At 29.6% G+C, this 20,699-nt stretch overlaps 1 protein-coding gene across 5 annotated transcripts in view; it reads left to right on the top strand.

Annotated features, from left to right (window-relative positions):
• The window catches only part of LOC106458064 (histone acetyltransferase KAT6B-like), a 72,575-nt gene that overhangs the window by 12,692 nt on the left and 39,184 nt on the right, over positions 1–20,699 (top strand). For all 5 annotated transcript variants that reach the window (XM_022384371.1, XM_022384360.1, XM_022384352.1 and 2 more), the window contains exons 3-8: positions 1,040–1,432; positions 9,641–9,746; positions 14,388–14,500; positions 14,886–14,967; positions 19,464–19,599; positions 20,243–20,293. In XM_022384371.1, coding sequence (XP_022240079.1) covers positions 1,040–1,432; positions 9,641–9,746; positions 14,388–14,500; positions 14,886–14,967; positions 19,464–19,599; positions 20,243–20,293 — 881 coding nt within the window. The remainder of the gene's footprint in view (positions 1–1,039; positions 1,433–9,640; positions 9,747–14,387; positions 14,501–14,885; positions 14,968–19,463; positions 19,600–20,242; positions 20,294–20,699) is intronic.

Genomic DNA, 20,699 nt, shown 5'->3' with positions numbered 1-20,699 from the left:
TTTTTATTATTCACAATTACCTTAATAGTCTTTGAAACATGTAAAATGAGTTTTAATATTAGAGAAGTATAATATGGTAATCTTGGGCTATAGAAAGTGGGTAAACATGTACTTCTGTGAGAAAAATTCTGGGAAGGAAGTAAACAGTTTGGTTTAGTTATTTAAAAATTCATGAAACCCCTGACTAAACATTCAACTGTGATAACAAGAACTTAGAGGGTTTTGAAATACATACTGTTTGCAGTTTATATATATATCCTATTATTATTATGAGAATAATAGAGATGTGCTGGGTAGATTGTAAACATGGGATAAGAAAATACCTGATTTAAACATTTTGAACTACAAAACAAAAGGCGTACAAACTTAGACCTGTTTTATTGCGAGTGTTAAAATTGTAGAGATGACCTGATTCAAGTGTTTAAAATTATTTGGATAAAACAGCAGATATATTGGAGACAATACAGTAAGCTTTTAAAGCCCAAATCCTAGCTCATTCCTTTAATATTTTTAAACCATTTTTTAATTTGAAGCTTTCTTTAGCATGTTTAAAAGGTTATATTTACAGAAAATAGCCATTTGAAAGATCCATGTTATTAAAATTAATAGATTATATTGAACTTTTTCATAATTTTTTAACTGCATGAATGTATTTGCATATTCAAGACGTGTTAAAGATAAACCCATATTTAATATTTCAATTAATTATCATTAATGGCTGAATTAGAAGTATTGCAATTTTATGACATTACATATAATTATATGTTTAGCCTTTAAGGTTGTCATATCTATTTTAAGAAGTATGTGTTTTGGCATTTTGTGTATGTGCATAAGTACTAAAAATCTTAAAGAGCCTGTATTATAAAAGATCAACATACCATTTTTACTTAATTATATTTATTGGGTTTGTAAATAATGGTTAAAGGTTGTGTCATATGAAGTTGCCTTTTGTTTTGTTTTTCGAAATTTTACTTGTAGTTCTGAGTTAGGTAATTTTAATTTTATTTTGTTTGTATATCATATATATTTTTTAATATAGGTGATTAATAAAGGAGTGTGTTCCTACAAGGATCCAAAAGGAGTTGTTCAGTTAAAAACCAACACTATGAAAATCAATAAGACAACAAACATGCTAAAATTGATAGTGAAGGTAATCAAAGAGCTTGGAGAAGTAGGAGGATCAACACTACGCTCGATTGAAAAGTTCATGACACAGAATTACAATCTCATTGTGTCTCCTGGTTTTGACTTAACACAACAGCTTAGGGTAGCTGCTCGTAAAGGAGTAGCAAATGGTACTCTTTTCCAAGAAGGAAGGTTGTATAAGATGGCGGATGAACACTGTCCTCTTGACGTTGACTCTCTGCATAATGTTTGTACATCATCCAATAGCAACAGTGGTAGTTTGTTTCAAGATAATAACCAGCAAAAGGTAAAATATTTTCTTTATGCTCTATATTGAAAATTTATATATCTATTTCTGTATAAAATTTGTTTTTTGTAATAGGGACAGAGTTTGTGCATTCAGCTCAAAAACTTTTAAACATATAAAGACTATTAAAAATTTATATGCTGTAGTGTTTGAAACAAGTAGTCCGCATTACGTAAACCACAATCAGTTCTGGAAAATGTTGGTCTTAAGTTTTTGTTACCAAACTTCCTTGTGAAAATGTGGATTGAAATATTTTGATAAAATTTATAATTGAAATGCTTGTTAAAATTAAGCTAAGTGCAAAGTACATGGTGTGTGATTGAATATCTCAACCTGAAAACATAATTTTGTAAAATAAAGTACGAAGTAAATCGTATACAAAATACTACACACAACATTTATCTGATGTGAAATGTAGTCTAAATAAATAAGTAGTACTTTAGATGTTTTTTTAAATTCATCTATATTATTAGATTATTAAAAACTTTGCTGCATTTGAAAAATAATTTTTTTCTAGGTCATTTAAGTTTCTAAAGACTGTGGTATGATATCTTAGTCTTTATTACTTGTGCTTTTGTTCATACATTCCAATAAATACATAATAAATAATTAGTCTGTTATACAATGTGCTGGTTAAAACTAACTTCTTAAATCACTTGCATGGTAGGGCAAGTAGGTAATGGATTTTTATATGCTCTACATGAAATTATACTGGCCCTACAAACTGCAACCTGTAAAAAGTCTTCAGCAAGGGCAAAGAATATGGTAAGGCAGTGTATATGTATATTTTTTTGGTGTTGACAACAAATATTGCATGGATATAACAAGTGGGCATTAGTTAATACTGAAAGTGAAACTTCTAGAGAAACTTAAAAAAAAAACTTATATTGATATTTGATAGACTAATTTAATAAATTTGTCCCTTGTCATGTTTGATATCTAGCTACAAGAAAATCCATTAAGTAAATTTCACTTGCCCACATGAAAAATATATTGTCCGTGGCCAGTTTATTAGTTAATTCATGTAAAGAAACCTTAACCGTAATTTTTGTAACTTTTTTTTGTTGTTGTCAGAAAACAACCAACTTATTTTACATTTTTTGGTGCAACAAATTTAAAAGTGATTTTACTACTTTGTGTATATGCCCATCAAAGGTTGAATGTAACTGAGCGCTGGTAGCTCAAGACCCCTCATGTAGACTGAGGCCTCCAAAACATATGGTTAAGAATGCTTGGAGGCTGCTTGAATGGGTAATGAAGAAAACTTTAATATAAGTTTTTCTTCATTACCCATTCAAGCCGTCTCTAAGCATTATTAGTCTCAAAGTGGGTTCCTTGTCATCAAATATGGTTAAGAAGCATGGATGAGCTTTGAACATAATAGTGTTGTGTAGTTTGATATGTTTTCTAGTTTTGATAAAGTCAATAATTCTGCTAATATAATGAAAATATTTTTAATGATGAAGAGTAAATGTTTTTTTTTGCTATTTTCCTGTTGTAATGCATTACTTTAGGCATGGGTACAATACTTGCTAGTGTGGATGATCACATGTGTGGCTTTTCTCACAAAAAAGCATGACAGTGTAATATTCTGAGCTTAAACATCAAAAGCTGGTGCAATTTTGGCAAAGGATGAGGAAAGTAAAAAAACATCTGCAGTTAACTTGTTTTTATAAAAAAATTTAGGCTTGTTGTTTTTGCAATATGTTGACAATTTCTGACATTTAAACAATAATTCTATTTCAACAACTGTTTTACATAAAAGTATCTTAGAATTGAGATTTTGTAACATTTGGAAAGCATCATTCCCAAAGAAAAATGAAAAAATTGTATAAACTTGCATTTCTGCATGTGCTTATCCATTTCTTTAAAATTTTTCTGTCCATCCCAAATCATAAGTTTGTATTTGTTAAGAAGATATCATCCCTTTAGAATATTATTCTCATGGTTTTGTTTTTCACATCATTTTCCTTCTTTTTTTCTCAGATTTTATTAGTTCCCACCAGAACAACCACTAATTGTAGTATACTTTTGAAAATAACTACAAGCAAAGTTTAAATACCATTAAGTAGAGCAAATTATATACTATTTATAGCAATGTAGAGTGAATAATGTGGTGTGAGAAGTATGGTTTTGTGGGAAAATTTTAAGACTTACGTTTGGTAGAGAAAAACAGTGGAATTTAGTGGGAAGTTTAAAATACTTAAAAACAAACTACAGATCTATGAAATTTTTATATTCTTTTTAGACATTCTTTTCATTCCTGAAAATGTTTTCATGTTAAATATATGTTTTAAAACTACTGAAATTTACCTCTGTGACAAGACATCAAGTAAGTCTTATTAGGTTTAGAAAGTACTGTAGTGACAGCAAAATATTCAGGTGATTCAAATGTGACACAAATCCACATTTATTTGTTAAGTTTCATATTCAAACAAAGTCCCTAAATAAAAGACTGTCATTTATTAAAAGGAAAGTATATTTATTACATATAAATTGACTTTGATTAAGAATGTATTTAGCAAAAAATATTGTTATCTATCCTAACTTATGCCATTTTGAAAGATCAGGGTTTAGGTTACTGATGAATCTTTGCTAGTTTATGTGGTGTTTTTTATGATTTATGACCAGATATGATGACTGCTGCATTCAGGTAAATAAAGCATTAACAGAAATGTGTTAATGAAAACCAATGAAGTTAAAATTGACATATAATATGAAACTTTCTGATTAACAACAAAAGAAAATTCTAAGATGAAGTATTTTTATAAAGTGTCTCACATCAAAATTGATATTTCACAACAGAGAGAATGTTATAGTAAAACTAAATCAGATTATATGAATTTTTTAACACAAAGCTTTATACTGTTTAATAAGTTTGACCTAAGTTTCATGCAATTTCAAGATATATATCAGTGATGCCCCTCCCCTAGTCTCTAAAGGGTTAAATAGTAATATGTCATTTGATTGAATTACAGAAATCAAAATGTATTCATATTGTTACAGAATATACTTGAGGAAAGTTATGCAAATAACCTTTGCAAGAAAAGATTGCCGTTCCTTGAATTTTTGTATATAGGCTCGTAAAATTTGTTAAACTAATCATTGCTGATTACGTCATGTTCTCTTGTTGTTTTTTGAAACTTAAAATGTTTGAAATATTCCATTCTTTCAGTAATGTTTACATTTAGAGTTAAGTGAAGAATTTCATTTCAGATTGATACTTTATATTTATACTCAAAGAAAGAAAGCATTGCTAGTAACTACCAAAACCAGGATTTGTTTTTGTGAATATTTTTAAGCTCTCTTTCTATTTATAAAACACTTATAACAATACAGTGCACGTGTAGTTTGACAATGAATTCTCAAATCTATATGCTTTCAAGGTCTCTTGAAATTGTATAAAGATCATTAGCATTGTGAGGAGGGAATGAAAAGAAACTTGTGTATTTGTTACACAGTTGTATCATAAGTTATTTTCATACTTTTATTCTAATAATAGGGTATCATACACTATCCATATGTACAGATACAAATCTTTGTGCTGGAATGCATTCAGTACTAAAGCCATATATTTGTCATTAAAATGGAAACTTCTTATGTTGATTTTATATTTTACTTCTTTTTTTTTTGAGAATAACACAGGGCTCTCAGTTCATCCAGTTCAGTAAAAATTATGTGGTGAAAACTGAGAATGTTTTTGACTAATTAATTTAGGTTGAGCTGAACTTAAAAACAAAAAAAACTTCCAACCATATAAAAAAATCTTATTATTTATATTAGTATTTTGAAGTTTGATTTTGTTTATTGATTAATTTACTGTATAAATGTACAGCTTTCAAATGATAAATGATCACTCAGGAATAATATATTTGCAGAACAGTGTAGAAAACCGACTGAAATGAAAAAGAAATAAGATTAATTTACCACCTTGCATGCAAAATTTATGCAGTTTTCATGAGTGTTTGTCATGGTTGTTTTTTATGTGTGTGATGTATGTGTTGACTCATTTTTGCATATGCAGGCCCCCACCTCATCTAGTTTAAACACCCTTCAACTGTCATTCATTGCATGATAGTCAGGTAGCTGTTTAATTTGTGTAGCAATCTGAAGTAAGGATTACTAGGTCTGCTATGGTGCCAGTATGTTTGTCTTTGAGTATGTAGTTACTAACTGGCTGTGGTAAACCTGTGAGTCACTGGCTCCAGCCAGGCTTGAGAGGACTTTATCTCCAGAACAGTAGATTCAGTGTCACCATTATGAATGTGATAGAAAAACAAAGGAACTGTTATTATTTTCTTAAAGTGAACATTATTGAATATTTTCATGTCTCTCACAAAACATATGGGCTTGTTATTTACATGTATATGTGGGTATACAGATATATTTATAACTGGCTCAAAGATCAGGTGCCATGGTTAATTTTCTACATGAACAGGTACAGAAATATATAAATGTGTGTGATGTAATAACTGCCGTGTCATTTATACATACTTGGTATTTATAGACATTCATTAATGTATAGTACTAAGTATGCAGAGTTAATGAGCCATATACATCCAATAAACTGAATGGCAATACTATAACTTTTCATCTAAAAAAAAAGCTTTTGTTTTATGAAATCATTGTCTAACTTCATTTAGATATTTCAGTATGTTTCAGAATTTATACTTACACCCACACATTGTTTTATTTTTAATATCTATGTAGGTTTCTTTGTATTGTGACTTGTAAAGAAATTGAGAAAATTTCTGACAAAGATTATAACCAAACTGTAAAGTTTGTTGAGTGAACTGCAGTTTGTTATTTTGGTATTTAATCTTGTAATTACTATTAAGCTGCCATCCCATGTTTTGAGTGTGCAAGATCAGAGAATTATACTATTTTTGTAAGCAGAGTAATGTCAGTTATGCTCCAGTATTTTTTTGTTGTTGTTGGGTGTCATTTTCTTTCAAAATTAGCTTGTGCCTGATGCTAGAAATATAATTAGAAAAGGTTCTTGCATAGTGAATGAAAAACAAACACTCTTGAAATCGGTTCAGTACCTTGTTTTTTAGTTTATTATATCTGCATCTTCCCATCTAGTTTTCTACATAAAAAGAAGCATCAATGAACAGTATCAATTTTGTATTTCTGAAGAAATACTCAACTTGAAAATATGAATTAGGAATTAAAAGGCTTAGAAATTCTTTAAAGAGTATGAGTATGTATAAACTTGATTATTTGCAAATTGTGCTTGCTTGATCTTGAAAACAAGTTAGTTCACGAGGTATAATTAGAAAGATTTATTGCTCAGTAGTGTTATTGATCTTGAAGTGGTTTACTATTGGAGCATTGTGTTATTCTCTGGTGAACTATGTATTTTTCTTCTACTGGTTCCAAGTTCCTTTGATGATTATTGAAATTAATAACACTGAGTTTTATGTTGTATTGTTTTTTAACATAGTCCTGGCCAGGTACAGTTTACTAATTGTTTCTTTGAAAGTGATAAAATTTGTATTCTAGTTCTCTGAAAGTTTTATTTTAGATTTCTGTTGTTATAACTTAATAAATTGATTTTGTTTGACCCTAGTTGTAGCAGTGTTTTGTTTAGTCTGGTACAGTTAGTGTAAAACAGTCAGTTTACTTGTACCATTATATGGCCATAACCTAAATATGTCATTTGTAATAGGACAACAATGATACTACACTGTTATGTATCAAAGAACAGTAATATAAAATTAGTGATTTAGTGAGGTAACTAATTTTGCAATTGAAATTATTTTCAGTTCCAACCATCAAATGAAGCATATTTTGTTAGTTGAATAAATCAAGCTCCATTCAATAGAGAAAAAAAAAGAGAAATTCCTTAATTGTTCTGTAATGATTCAGTCTTAAACAGAGAATGTAAATATGTAAACCCTAAATCTTTCCTTTTAATTCTTAAAGGAAAGTTATAAAACATTTTTCCATGTTTTAATATAAATAAGAGCATACATTAATATATATATATATATATATATATAAACACACTGACATTTCTTATGGGTGGGGGAAACACAAATTGTTTCTGAATTTGACTGTGTTTGGATATACATGTATATGGTATATATTAAATCTTGTGTTTTTCTTATGCACCATTTTTGTAACAGAAAAATTAAAATACCAAGTTATACTTTCAATGATTTTTTTTCCATTTGTTTTCACTCTCATATAGAGAGTTATAGCCACTAAAATCATTCATATATCAAAAGTTTAAATGGAGTGTTAACTGTGTTATAATCACTTTGTCATATAATATGGACTAGTGAAAAAAAATTGTCACTGATCTCCCTAAAAATGCAATTAATAAAATGTAGACCATGTCAGCTTTGGATAAGGATGTTTGAGGTTGTGGCTACGTGTTGCAAAAACATGACCTGTATGACATGATGCTAGTAGGACATGTTATCTGTACATGTACATGCTTAGTAGTATAAACTGGAGCAGTAATGAGCTGAAAAGTAAGGTGTATGTTATATATCAGTGAAACTTAGCAGGCAGGAAGTAGCTCGAGTTTTATGACATGTACTATGTAAAGCCTCTTGTATATTGTAAAGTTTAAGAGGAAGCACTTAGAGTTCTCTGATGTGTTTTGAATGAAGTGTGCTGAGTAGTCATTTTTTTACAGCCACTAGTGCAGTAGTTTCACCTATAAGGTGTACATAAATGTATACAGCATTTATCTATAGGAATGGGAAATTTTTATTGGATTTCAGTCATCCAGGGTTAAAACATGATACATATTTAGGAATTTACCTCCAACTGAAATTTGTAGCGGATTACAATTGTATTTTAGATGCTTGTTTTGAAAGAATAAAAACAATGCTAATCTGATTTTTATGCAGTTATTTTTCTCTGATTTAAATGTTTGCTACACTTTCATAGGTATAGAGAATTAAAAAAAAAACTTGTATTAAACACTAGCTAAGCATTGCGAATGTTGTTCAGACAAACAGTATCAATTTCATTTAAAAGCTACATTCCTGTTCCTCATGTTATTAATTAATGTCTTATCAAATTAACTATAATGCTACTGTGTAGACTGTTACTTTATTTCAAGGTAATTTTGAAACATAAATTTATAAATTCAGTGAAGTTATAGTCCTATTTGAATGTTCTAACTCGGGGGGGGGTCTCCAAACTTTTTTAGACAAGGGCCGGGAGGTAGTTCTTTTTAGGCTTCGCAGGCTGGAGAGGTCGTGGTAAAATTAAATGGGGATGCATACATGATCAGACTGACTTTTGTTCAATTATGTTTTATTTTTTGTTTTTATAATATTAAAAAATTATATTATTACTTTAATAAACTGTTGGTGGGCTGGATAAACTGAAGTCTGGCCCGCAGGTCATAGTTTGGAGACCCCTGTTCTAAATAAATCACTAACAAAATTTGAAGACTAGTTATCTATCTGTACTTATTAAGTTAACATGACCCATTATTTCAACATATCCTATAAGATACACTTGGGTTATTATAATAATTATTTTTGGAGGTGTTTTTAAATAAGCTATTGGGTTAATGTAAATAAAGAGCATATGTAATTTTGTAAAGGGGAATATTAATTTTTTTGTTTGCTGCTGAATGTGGTTTGTAGAATTATCATTCTTTCGCTTCCCTGAAAAGGGGTCTGAGGCCAGCCTGGAGGGGTCACCTGTTTTAACCACTCGCACTACTATACAATAGTGTGTTGTCTGTCAGTCAGTCAGTAGACATTAAAATTACATCATAGTTGTATTCTGTGGTTGATCATACATATATTATTTCTGTGACATTTGGATAGATATTTGTTTTGTATCAACATCTACTAGTGTAGAATTACTTAATAGGAGTCATCTCTTCAAAATAGTTGTAAATATATTTGCTGACAATTGTTTCTTTTCATATTTTTGTAAGTACTAATATTTTATGGAAATCCATTCTTGAGTATTCATGTGTTGTTGTTTTTTTTACATTGCTAAAAGTGTGCTTTTGAACAAATGTTTTGTACAGCATTCTAGTTACATTAAAATAGTTCTAAATGTAACTGTAAGTCTGTTTGCTGAATTCAGAAAAAGTTGGATGTGTTTTAAATGATTGGCTGTTTAAAACACCTAGAAATTCTTTAAAGGGTACATATAGAACTTGATAATTTTTCCTATTTTTTGTGCCATTAATTATAATAATATATATATAATGATTGTTCATAGGAGATTGAACCTGTTAAAACATGTTGTTATTGTCGTGGAATGGGCAGTAAACACAAGGATGACAATGCATGGGGTCTCTTGTCTTGTTCAGACTGTGGGATCAGTGGTAAGGATATCATTTTATATTTTTTATGTCGCTAGATATTTTTATGGTTTAAATTTTAACAGCACCAGTTTACTTATTGTCAGTGTGTGTGATTGTGTACATATCTCATTCTCGATACAATATTTGTTTTGTGGAAATTCTTGGTTATAGTATATAAAGCATGCTACAGGCATTAAAAGTAACTTGGCCAGGCCAGTGCATCTGATATTAGGTTTCTGACTAGGTATGCTTAATTTATCTATGATTTACCTGTCTATAAGATGAAGGTAAGGTAGAAACATTTTGTCTTAGAATACTAATTTCAGACATATGTTCAGCTAATTAGCTGTTAAACATTTCTGTTGTCCAGAGGAGGTTTTTAGATCATTAAGGTCTTAAGGTGCAAACCATAAAATTTGAAAAATAAAACAACATATCATTAGCCCCTGTGTTTACTCTGTGAGTCTAAGTCTGTGCTTTGAAGTTGTTGAACTGCAGCATCACGGATGTTTTGTGTGTGTTGCTTAGAACCTCCTAGAGGATATGTGAATAACCTCGTATATTGCAGAAAGGAATACTCTGGTTTGTAAAGTAGAATCAAATAGTGAATTGTAATTTTTAAAAACTACAGTTTTTTGCAAATATGACACAATTCTGCTGTCTTATAATTCAGAGTTTCTCAATATTTTGCACCTCAAAATCCATGTAGTTATGTGGCACAGTAGTAAAGACCCTACTTGTAGCTGATAACTCTTAAGTTTATAGTAGTTGCAGTTGTCCCTGTCTGCGGCAACCCATAACTGTACATCTTGTGGTCCACTGCCTCAGAATCACTTATATAACTTACTGATGAATGAAAATTTCATAAGCAAAGCTCATTAAAGGCATTTACTTAGCATTAACCAAATGTATTGGAGAAGGAATGTGGACTATAATTCTGAATTTACTAAATGTATGTACATGAAATGTGCATACTTACAGGCAAATGTACAAGTCTGTTGTACAAAAAAAAACAACAGATGTTGTTACAAAGCACATTTATACTCAAGATGTGTATGAACTGCTAATGTTAGTCTGATTGAGAATCTGACAAGTTGGAGTGCATGGTGATTTTTAAGAATAAAAAAATACATTTGTCTATCATACGGTTTGCATATTGCATTTACATAAGCTCTAGAACCTCCGAAATGCGTATTTACAGTTTCTTCAGTATCCCTATATATTGTATCTGGTATTTACTCTTCTCCACTACAAAGTGTCATTAAATAAGCAATAACTGTAAAATCAAATATATAATAACATGTTGAATGGCACACTGTAAAGGGTAGTGACATGAACACTTTGAAACTCACAGAGTTAATTACAAAATTTGGCTGTTTAATTGTATGATATTGGTTAGCTTCTTTTTTTTAATAGAGCAAATACAATTACAGCACAATCATTTAGCAAAATCACCAAGTTTTATTATAAGTAATAAAGCAAAACAACTAGGAGTTTTATGAAAGGTAAATTTAATTTAACAGGCAAATGAATGCAACCAATAAGCAGTTTTTATAATTGCTTTATAATTATGCTCTACATATGACATTAGTATCAAGCTTATTATATTTTAAACAGTACATGATGTCCTGAGTTCAACATCAATTACACATTTATAGTATAGATATTCCTAAGATGTAATCTAATCTTAGAGCATCCAATCTTCTTGCTTTAAGGAAACAAACCAGAAAGTCAAACCCATGTGCTACACCTTCCCATCACATCCTTCTTTCAAAAATTGTCAGTAATTCTTTGATATTTGCTATTGGATTATTTATAAACAACAGAAAGAGAAGATTTCAATTTACTGATTTATGTATAAGGCTAGCACATCCTCAGGATAGATTTTGAATTATTTTAATTTACTTATAGCTTAATTAGAAAGCCAGTTAAATTATAATAGTTTCAGGTCACTGTATTTTGTGCATGTTAATATTTTGTGTTCTTAATTGCATGTTTAAAAGAAATCAAAATTACTTTATGTACTACTACCATTGTTACGAAAAGGTAATGTTAAATTTTGTTGGGAGCTGAGAGCAAAAAAAAAAAGAGGCTAGACATAAGTGCTAAATTTATGTTTCTCATGTATGTTTATTTATTGTTATAAAAGTAACTAAAATAGAAAAATTAAAAACTTTTTAGGCTATGTAAGAAAACAAATGAAAAAAGATTAAGTAAGTACATTTCTCAGCAACATATGTACAAGAGATCCTTGTGCAATACTTAATTCAATACTTTACCGTTACTTGACTTATGTGCTTGCCAGGTGATTTTTAGGTTTGTTACACAGGTTTAGTTAGTGAGTGATAGTTCATAAAACAATAAAACAATGCAGTTAAATAAAAACATGTAAACTATTATGAGCCTGAGCTGTTTAGGATAAATAATTGTAATTTTCTGTTACAATCTGCAGTCATTCCAGAAAGAAAAAAGGGTAATTTAGATAAATTACATACCTTTTTGTGGTGGTTACAAGGTTGTTCAAATATAAAGTTTTACTGAAAAAAAACTTGATATTCATTTAGGAAGTTCTAGAGGTTATAGAAATGAAATTTGAAAACTGTAAGATGGAAAAAAAAAGTTTTTTATTCTTAACATAAACATCATCTTGCATGCAGACTAGTCAGTCTGATTAAAGTAAATTTGGAGACAAATCTGTAGTAAAAATATTTTATTAAATATTCTGAATTATAGTAAACATTATATCTCTAATACTGATTAGGTCTAATGGATTGACAAAGTTTGAATTCTTAATTTCAAAAATAGATATTGAAATAAATTCTCATTCTTCACTTCTCAGTATCATATGACACTTGTTTGCTCTGAACTGCCCATTTTAGATTTTCTTTCTGCCCCTCTATGATCTTCTGAGTTGGGCACATATTACACACTTATAGTATGATATTTCTAAGCCGTAATGTAAACTTGCAGCCCCCAATCTTGATTTACCGAGATATATGCAAGAAAGTCAAATCCACCCACATGCCATGCCCCCTTGTTAAATCCTGTCTTTCATAAAATGTCATAAATTGACTCTGACATTTGTTATGGGATTTTTTATAACCAGTATAAAGAGAAGATTTTAACTTACTGATTTATGTATAAGTTACTTAATTATTTTTGAGCCTAGCTCATTCTGATGACAGGTTATGAATCATTTGGCTTCAGTTTCTTTGATTGCCATTGTGGTGTTCACATTGACCAGCTAATGGAATTTATTTAACCCAATTATAGCTTACATTGAAAATTAGTTATATTGTAACAGTTTTAGGATATTATTTATTCTGTGTGTGTCAACTTTTTGTGTTCTTAATTGTATATGTGAAAGAAATAATTAATTTTTGTACTACTACTACTATTGTTACAAAAAAGTAGTGTTAACTTTTGTCAGGGGCCTGAGAGCAAAACAACAGTAGTCCAGACATAATTACTAAACTTCCTATTTTTTAAGTGTATTTTTTATTTATTGTTATAATAGTAACTAAAAATTTGTGGTAAAAATTAGAAAATTATTAGATAAGAAAACTTAAATGGTGGAAAAAAAATTAAAGTACTCTTGATAGCACTTGCATATCGTGAGTTTGATTGTGTAATTGGACAAGAGTGCTGATAACTTGATCATTTGTTTACACAAAACTGTTCCGCTGTGATAACAGCTTTTTCAGTTCTTTAAGAGGGTCTAAAGTACAACTATAAAGCAATAAAATAAGTGAGCAGCATTTTTGAAAAACAGTAGCTTTGGCTGTAAGAATAAATAGTGTGTAATTTTTTGTTACAATGTGCAGTCATTAATAAAGGAAAGATGGATAATATAGATTCATTTCATATTTTTATTTTATTTATTTTGTTGATTTTACTATGTTTAGTGTTAGGGTATAAAAAATTAACAGAAAATATAAAGTTTTACTGAAAATCTTTATTTATTTAGGATGTTGTAGAATTTATGAAACTGAAATTAGAAAAGAGTAAAATGAAAAAGTACTTTTCATTCTTAATGTGAAAATGACTTTGCTCTTGGAGTGTTTCAGTAAAGGCTTCATAAATTCACAGACAAATTTTTAATAAAAATACATTATTTTATAAAAAATATATTATTATTATTATTTTTTTTTTTTTTGTATGTACAAGTGACTTGTAATGTTTACTAAAAGCTTGCCAAAATTCGTGAAGATATGCTTACTGAGAGTTACAGTATGCATAGTTTCATAGTTACAGGGTAGGTCAAATTGACTGAGCCCATATATGGAGAGTTAATTTATTTAATCACAATTTTGAGAAGTTGGTTATGTTCAGAACATTAATTGATTGAATTGTAATTTTTATTAATCAGTAACGGTAACAGTTGGAGACACACCTTTTTCATTAGTTGATTATTATTGTGGCATTAATTGATTTAATTGTAATTTAGATTACATTACATGACACTGATCGATGTAGTTGCTGCTCATAGGTAATCTATTTAATTGCCCAGCTCTAGGTATTAGTATTATAAACTTTAAATGCTGTGTGCTACTTAGTACTATATTGTAATCCATGAACAGTTTGGATATCAGAGTTAAAACCTTTCAGATTTTTAAAATGCATTTTTGTATATTCAAGCATTAACTAAAAATTTCATTTCAGGTCATCCTGCTTGCTTGAATTTTTCTTCAGAACTTACAACTCGTATCAGAAACAAGAAATGGCAGTGTGTTAAGTGTAAATTATGCCAACTCTGTGGTGAAAAGAATTCCCATGTGAGTAGAAATGTTTTCGCAAAAATCATTTACAGTTTTCATGTTTAATCTGTATGTGCATGTTTGTAAGACTGTTCCTTGAGCTCATGATATGTGATCCTTTCATATAATTAGAAAATTGGGGATGATTTTTTGCATGCTGTTTGTTTTAAAATGATATGTTAGAATAAAAGTAACAACTTTCAGTAATTCTGAAACTTTAATACAGGCTCAAAACTTTAGTGTTCTACAAAAAAATCATTTTTATGACTTCCGTGTTCATGCTCTTAGAAAGAAACATAGTTTCTAATATGTTTGTGACAGTGCTATGCATTGAAGTGTAACCTCTGTATTTTATAATATCCTAAAGTTGCATCAGGTCCTAATAATAATATGTTATTTGTAGAACGACCTTTTGTTGTGTGACACATGTAACCAAGCTTTCCACATGGGCTGCCTTGACCCTCCATTAAGGAAACGACCCAGAGGTTTGTGTGAATTTCAAATTTTATAAATTTTAATGTTTGGAAAGATTCAACATACCTGGTTTTAATTAATGGGATGATTTGCTGTGAATCTTAATTTTTAAAATCTTATATGTATTTGAACTTTGAGAATGTAACATGTATGTGAAGTTTTTATACTCTCTCTCTCTCTCTCTTCCTGTGTTTCTTACCAAACCTTCACATGAAAAGTTCTTAAGTAGTGTGTCAGTGCTTTGAAATATAGTTTAAGGAAGCATTCAGCATATACCAGATGAAGTCTGAATTGTTTTAAATATGATTCACTTATATTAACATATACTGAGGATCAAGTTTTGCTTCAATAATATAATTATTTTACAGATAACATCTCATTTCTTAATCTTTCATTGACTTTGTTAAATGTTCCAAAAATTCATCCTTCTGTTACAAACTCCATTTAATTTACTTTTGAACTGAGCAAAAAGTATCTTTTACCTTATTTGTAGATTTTTCAACTTGTGGTCTTTGTATAAATAAGAAAAAAGAAAACAACCATAGTTTTTAAATATTTTATGTCCTGCATTTTATTTATGGTACCAGGTTGAGTTCCAGTGGTCAAATGTAATAATGTATTTGAACAATAAAAATGCATCATTGAATATGTATGATTAAGTTAAGACTTTGTACATTACAAAATTTTAGATACCTACTCTATGCTCAGTTTTTGTTTTTGGAACATGTACTGTATATTTATTGAAATATGAAGAATTAGAGATTGACCACCAATTACAAACCAATAATATCTGCATAATTATAATTTTCATAATTCTTTATGAAAGACAAAAATTCTTATACAGTGCTAAATAAATGTGAGAATATAAGATTATATTAGTAGTTCTTCAAAATTGAAAGCTAATGTTTCGCTTGGTGCTAATCGTAGTTCTTGTTGACAAAACACATTTTAATGAAAGTAAAAAATTCCAGTGATTTTCCTCTTGTTTTTATTTTTGTCTGTTTAAAGCAGTACAATACTATAAAAGATAGATAAAAAAAGAGTATATGAAAAAATACTAAACTGACATGCGAAATTATCTTATAATAATTGAATATGGATCACAAGGAATTGCACAAAACCGTAATACAACATTTGGGTAAAACGCACCTTAAATAGAAAGATTCAGTTCAAACAACATTTTAAAACCTCTACTGTTGATTGCTAAGGCATGTACACGTATATAAAATTGCACAAAAAAGCTTGTACATTAAACATACAAGGAAAATAAAAATCTGCTCAAAATGGTCCATTTGTATTTCTTCTTGTCATTATTCTCTTGTCAGCCTACAACAAAAATGGCTTAGTATATTGCACCCAAACCTTTTGTAGAATATTAAATGAGGTACTGCGAAGGTCGTAGGGGTATTAAACAGTCGCGTTGCTTCTTCTGTATTTTACATAAGCTAAAAAAAACATCTTAATTCTAGTGTAAATGATGCTATCATCACCCCTTGAACCTTTAAAATAGGGCAAATTTACATGCTGAGGAAACACTGTTAAACACTTCTTATAACCTTCAAGTTGAGCACAAAACAAAAGTATGATGTTGCAATCTCTGAAAGGGCACAGTCATATATGTCACATGTATATTTAATATGGCAGGGATAAAGAAATACATAACATAAACTGTTTTAACACCATAACGTTACTTAGGAATGATAAAAACGTGAAAATTGATACACATACTCTTTGTGAACATCCTCGTATCTTAAATTAAAAACTCTGCAAATTTTCTGCAACATTAACAAACTATGGGCAATTAATTTTAATTAATGCCTTCGTTAGTGGTAATTAGACTCATAACAAGACAATTGGTAAAGATTTTTGAATTTTAAGAACTTCAAGATATTAAAGCCAATATCAGCATGAAGGGGCCTGTTTTCTTTACATTGCTTTGACATTTATAGCAATTACTTTTGGATATTTTATTTTTATATCAGTGTGTTTTAGTTCATACTAATGGTGTTTTCTTGGTTAATTTTTTTTTGGCAAGCTGGAACATCATGTCCTTAAACTTGTTTTGTGCCTCCCTTGCACTGTTATGATAGTTCCTCACTGGAATTGTTCTCTTTTGTGTTTGTCTTTATTTAAATGTTAGCTTAAATGCGAAACTAAATGTTGGTTTTAAATTACTGTGTACATTGTTTCATCATGTGGTAGTGAGGGTGGATGAGGAATGTTTTGCTTCTTTCTTTTTTTTCTATGTTGTCTTATTGATTAAAATTCACAGACACAATTTGTGCTAATGAAATACCTTATTGATAAATTCCAGGGGCAAGACCTATCCTGTCAGCATTTGGTTCAGATTCTGTTCAGAACCAGATGAGTGTGATCTACCACAATCATCCATGTTGCTCTCTTTTCTTGTTATGCACAAAAAGCTGACATTGCATAAAGTATCATGCTGTAGGCGTACAGTGTGGTGCTGAAGCTCGAAAGTCATGGCATTATCAGCTAGTTCTTCCACATTTTGTTAAATGTTGGATTTCATTCTACTGCTGTAGAAACATCACAAAAATATGACAGATGTATCAGAAACACTGGATCTGTGACAACACCTGAAATTTTGACAACTTTAGTGAACAAGCCTAGAAATAAGGGCAAACCAGCCACTTTTGCAAAAAATGTTTCACTTTGTTATATTTAAAATTGATTTCCCTAGAGCAAAAGTATGTTGCCTCAGGGTTAAGAGGAATTGCCTCTCACCAAGCAAGCTCAAGAGATGGCCAGGAGCAATAGACTATTCAAGACAATTTCATGTGAATTTCATTCCCTGTTGTATGGATATACTTTTTATTCTTTTGTGTTTTTTTTTACTAAATATATCAATACAGTAATAATTCTTTGTTAATAGTTTGACGTGTTTTCATGGTCTGATGTGGATGACAATCTTAGTTTCTGGAGACTACTTGTCAACTCATTTGCTTTGTTTTTCAGATATAAACATTCAACTTGTCTCTGAATAGGACTAACCTTTAAGCTCTTTGGAATTATCTGTATTCCACTAGTGTGTTCTGTGAATGTTGGTTAGTATATTGTTTGAATGATTATCTAGACACCTTGTTATACATCGGAAATGTTTGTTGATCCTGTTTATTTCTTGCAGTATCCAGCCATACTGGTTTTCACAAAGCCTAGGTAGTTCTTTTAAATTCTCTCATCCCCTGTTTTTTTGACAGCTTGTTTTTCCTGGTAATTAATAGACATTTTCTAGTATCTTGTTTGACTTGTTATGGAAGCTATCATCCACCTGGGTTTGTGTACATCTCTAATTTTACTTGCACACCTTATAATCAATTTATTCAGCCTTTTTCTTTTTTCCTGTTGGGTAGGCAAGAATTCTTCCCGACTGCACTCCCATCTTGACAGATCCTCTCTTCAGAATCTGTGTCATCCCTTTTATCCACATGTATCCATCTTTTATTGGGGGTGTTAATAAAAGATGAGTTTTGTGGCTCACTTCCAGCTCAAGAAAATTGGAGCTTTGACCAACCTACTCTTCACGCTATGAATACATTTCTGAATAATCATATATCTTGTCACAAGTAGCATTTTGAAAATAGTTTCAACTTCTTAATTGTCTTACTATGGGTTCAGTCCCAGGGACCGACATTATAACCATAGTTTTCAAACTATAACTTAATACAGGAAGCATATATTCACAAAATTTTGCAGATTATAAGTAAATATTATAAGGCTTTAGTATACAAAATATCATATTTTTTTGTTAAGTTTTAATATTTTTTAAGTAATGATTTGCTTATGCATATTTTTCTTTTTAATTGTCGACTATCCAACATGCAAAGTTATTTGGATCTTAAGATTAAAAATACTTTATGCATCAGAAAATGGTCAAATTTCAAATGCAAAATCTTTATAACCTCCAGTTAATTATCAAACATTTTTGTTTTTAGAAAAAACTTTATATTTTATCGGTTATTTTCACTGTTGTATCTCTCTATGGGGTTTGGTTGATTTGACCAACCTCGTAACCACCAAAAAAATTATGAAATAGATATAAATTATGCTTTTTCCATTCTAGAGTGACTACAAATTATAACAAGAAACTAAAACTGTTTAGTCTAAATAGCTAAATATATATATATATTTTCATTCATCTTTCAGCTGTGTCTAACTAAAATTACAAAATTTGCTATGACGCAGTGCATGTGCAGTCATATTACCTTATCCAGCTGTCTTCGGTTTGTTCTAGTGAACCAGTATTTTGTAAAATACAGTTACATTTCAGTTATAATAAGTTACATATGCATATATATTATTAATATTTACAAATAAATTCTTAAATTTCAGTTATTTTCATAAAACATAGAACAGTAAATAAAGAAACATAGAAAACAATGATTATTTCTACTTACAAACTTTGTATTTGTTTGTCTGCTTGTCATAATTTGCTAAGCCTGGTAAAATTCACACTTTATGATAAGTTTTTCCTGGTTTTGTTTAGGTTTTTGGAGGTGTGAGAATTGTACAGAAAATCTCCCTTCAACTAAGTTTAAGGAAAAGAGGCTGAACAGTAAATTGGCAACAAACCATCGAAAACATAGCTGTGGCAGAATGAAGATAAGAAATGCCACTAATAGGTACTGTGTTTATTTTGTAAACAAAAAAAATGAGAAAGCGTATTTAAGAAAGCTGACAGTTTATTCAAAAATAAGTAAAACTATACTTTTTTTATACCAAAAAGAAACTGGTTAGCACAATATTAGGTAAAGCATGAAGCGTTATAAACTGGAAAAAAGTAATAACTTGGTAGAAGTAGACAAGTAATAATTTTAAGGTTTTAATTAGGTTTTATGTTTTAGCTGATATAATTTTAATTTCCAGCAAGAAGAATGCCTTAACCTAAAAAATTGTACTTAGAATGCTATTTGTATAATTCTAATGTTAACATTGCAATCTATTAATCTTTTAGGCATGAGATTTTGGTATAAATAAATTTGTCCTTTGAAAAACAGAGTGGGAGTTTTCTAGGATAAAGTATGAAGTAAGTCTGATAATCATACAGCTTTTTAATAACTACTTTTTTTAAAAATTTCATTTCTGGAAGTTTGTTTATTATCCTTATAGTAACAAATTCAATTTAGAAAGTAGCTAAGTATGTGTATATATAGTAACTGAATTTAATTCAGAAAATTGTTAGTCATTTATAATTTTATTGAACTTAACTCTTTATTTTTTCATTTAGTTATCTATGGAATTTATAAATGATAATTATTATTCCAGGTCTTACATTTCCTCAAGCTGTGATGAAGATTATGACATTCATGACAAAAGGTAAATTTATATCAGAAATACGTTTGCTTAGAAATTGGACATATATCGGCCATATAAAATTATAAAAGTGAAAAATAGCATCAGAGTTTCAGTGAATCAATACTAAATGGGTTTTGCTCTACATTGGCATTTATTTAAGCAAGTTTTCTAACACTGTGCTCTAGTGTAGTCATATTAACTTGCTACTGTAAAATTTATACATTAGCTGAAAGCTTGTATTAACCCTTTCGAGATGGGTTATGGGTGAAAGGCCATGTCATCTCGTTTATTAACTCGCATTCAAAATTTTATTGAACTACTATTTCATTCATTTATGTCAATAAGTTTGGTATGAAACTATAGATTATAATTCAAATGTTAGTACTATACATTACTCAATTTCTTAATTTAAAAGTAAATATTAAAG

This window comes from Limulus polyphemus, unplaced genomic scaffold (assembly GCF_000517525.1).
Source record: "Limulus polyphemus unplaced genomic scaffold, Limulus_polyphemus-2.1.2 Scaffold20, whole genome shotgun sequence".
Classification (NCBI taxonomy): domain Eukaryota; kingdom Metazoa; phylum Arthropoda; class Merostomata; order Xiphosura; family Limulidae; genus Limulus; species Limulus polyphemus.
The sequence above is the reverse complement of the archived record's forward strand: the minus strand, read 5'-3'. Positions and strand labels throughout refer to the sequence as shown.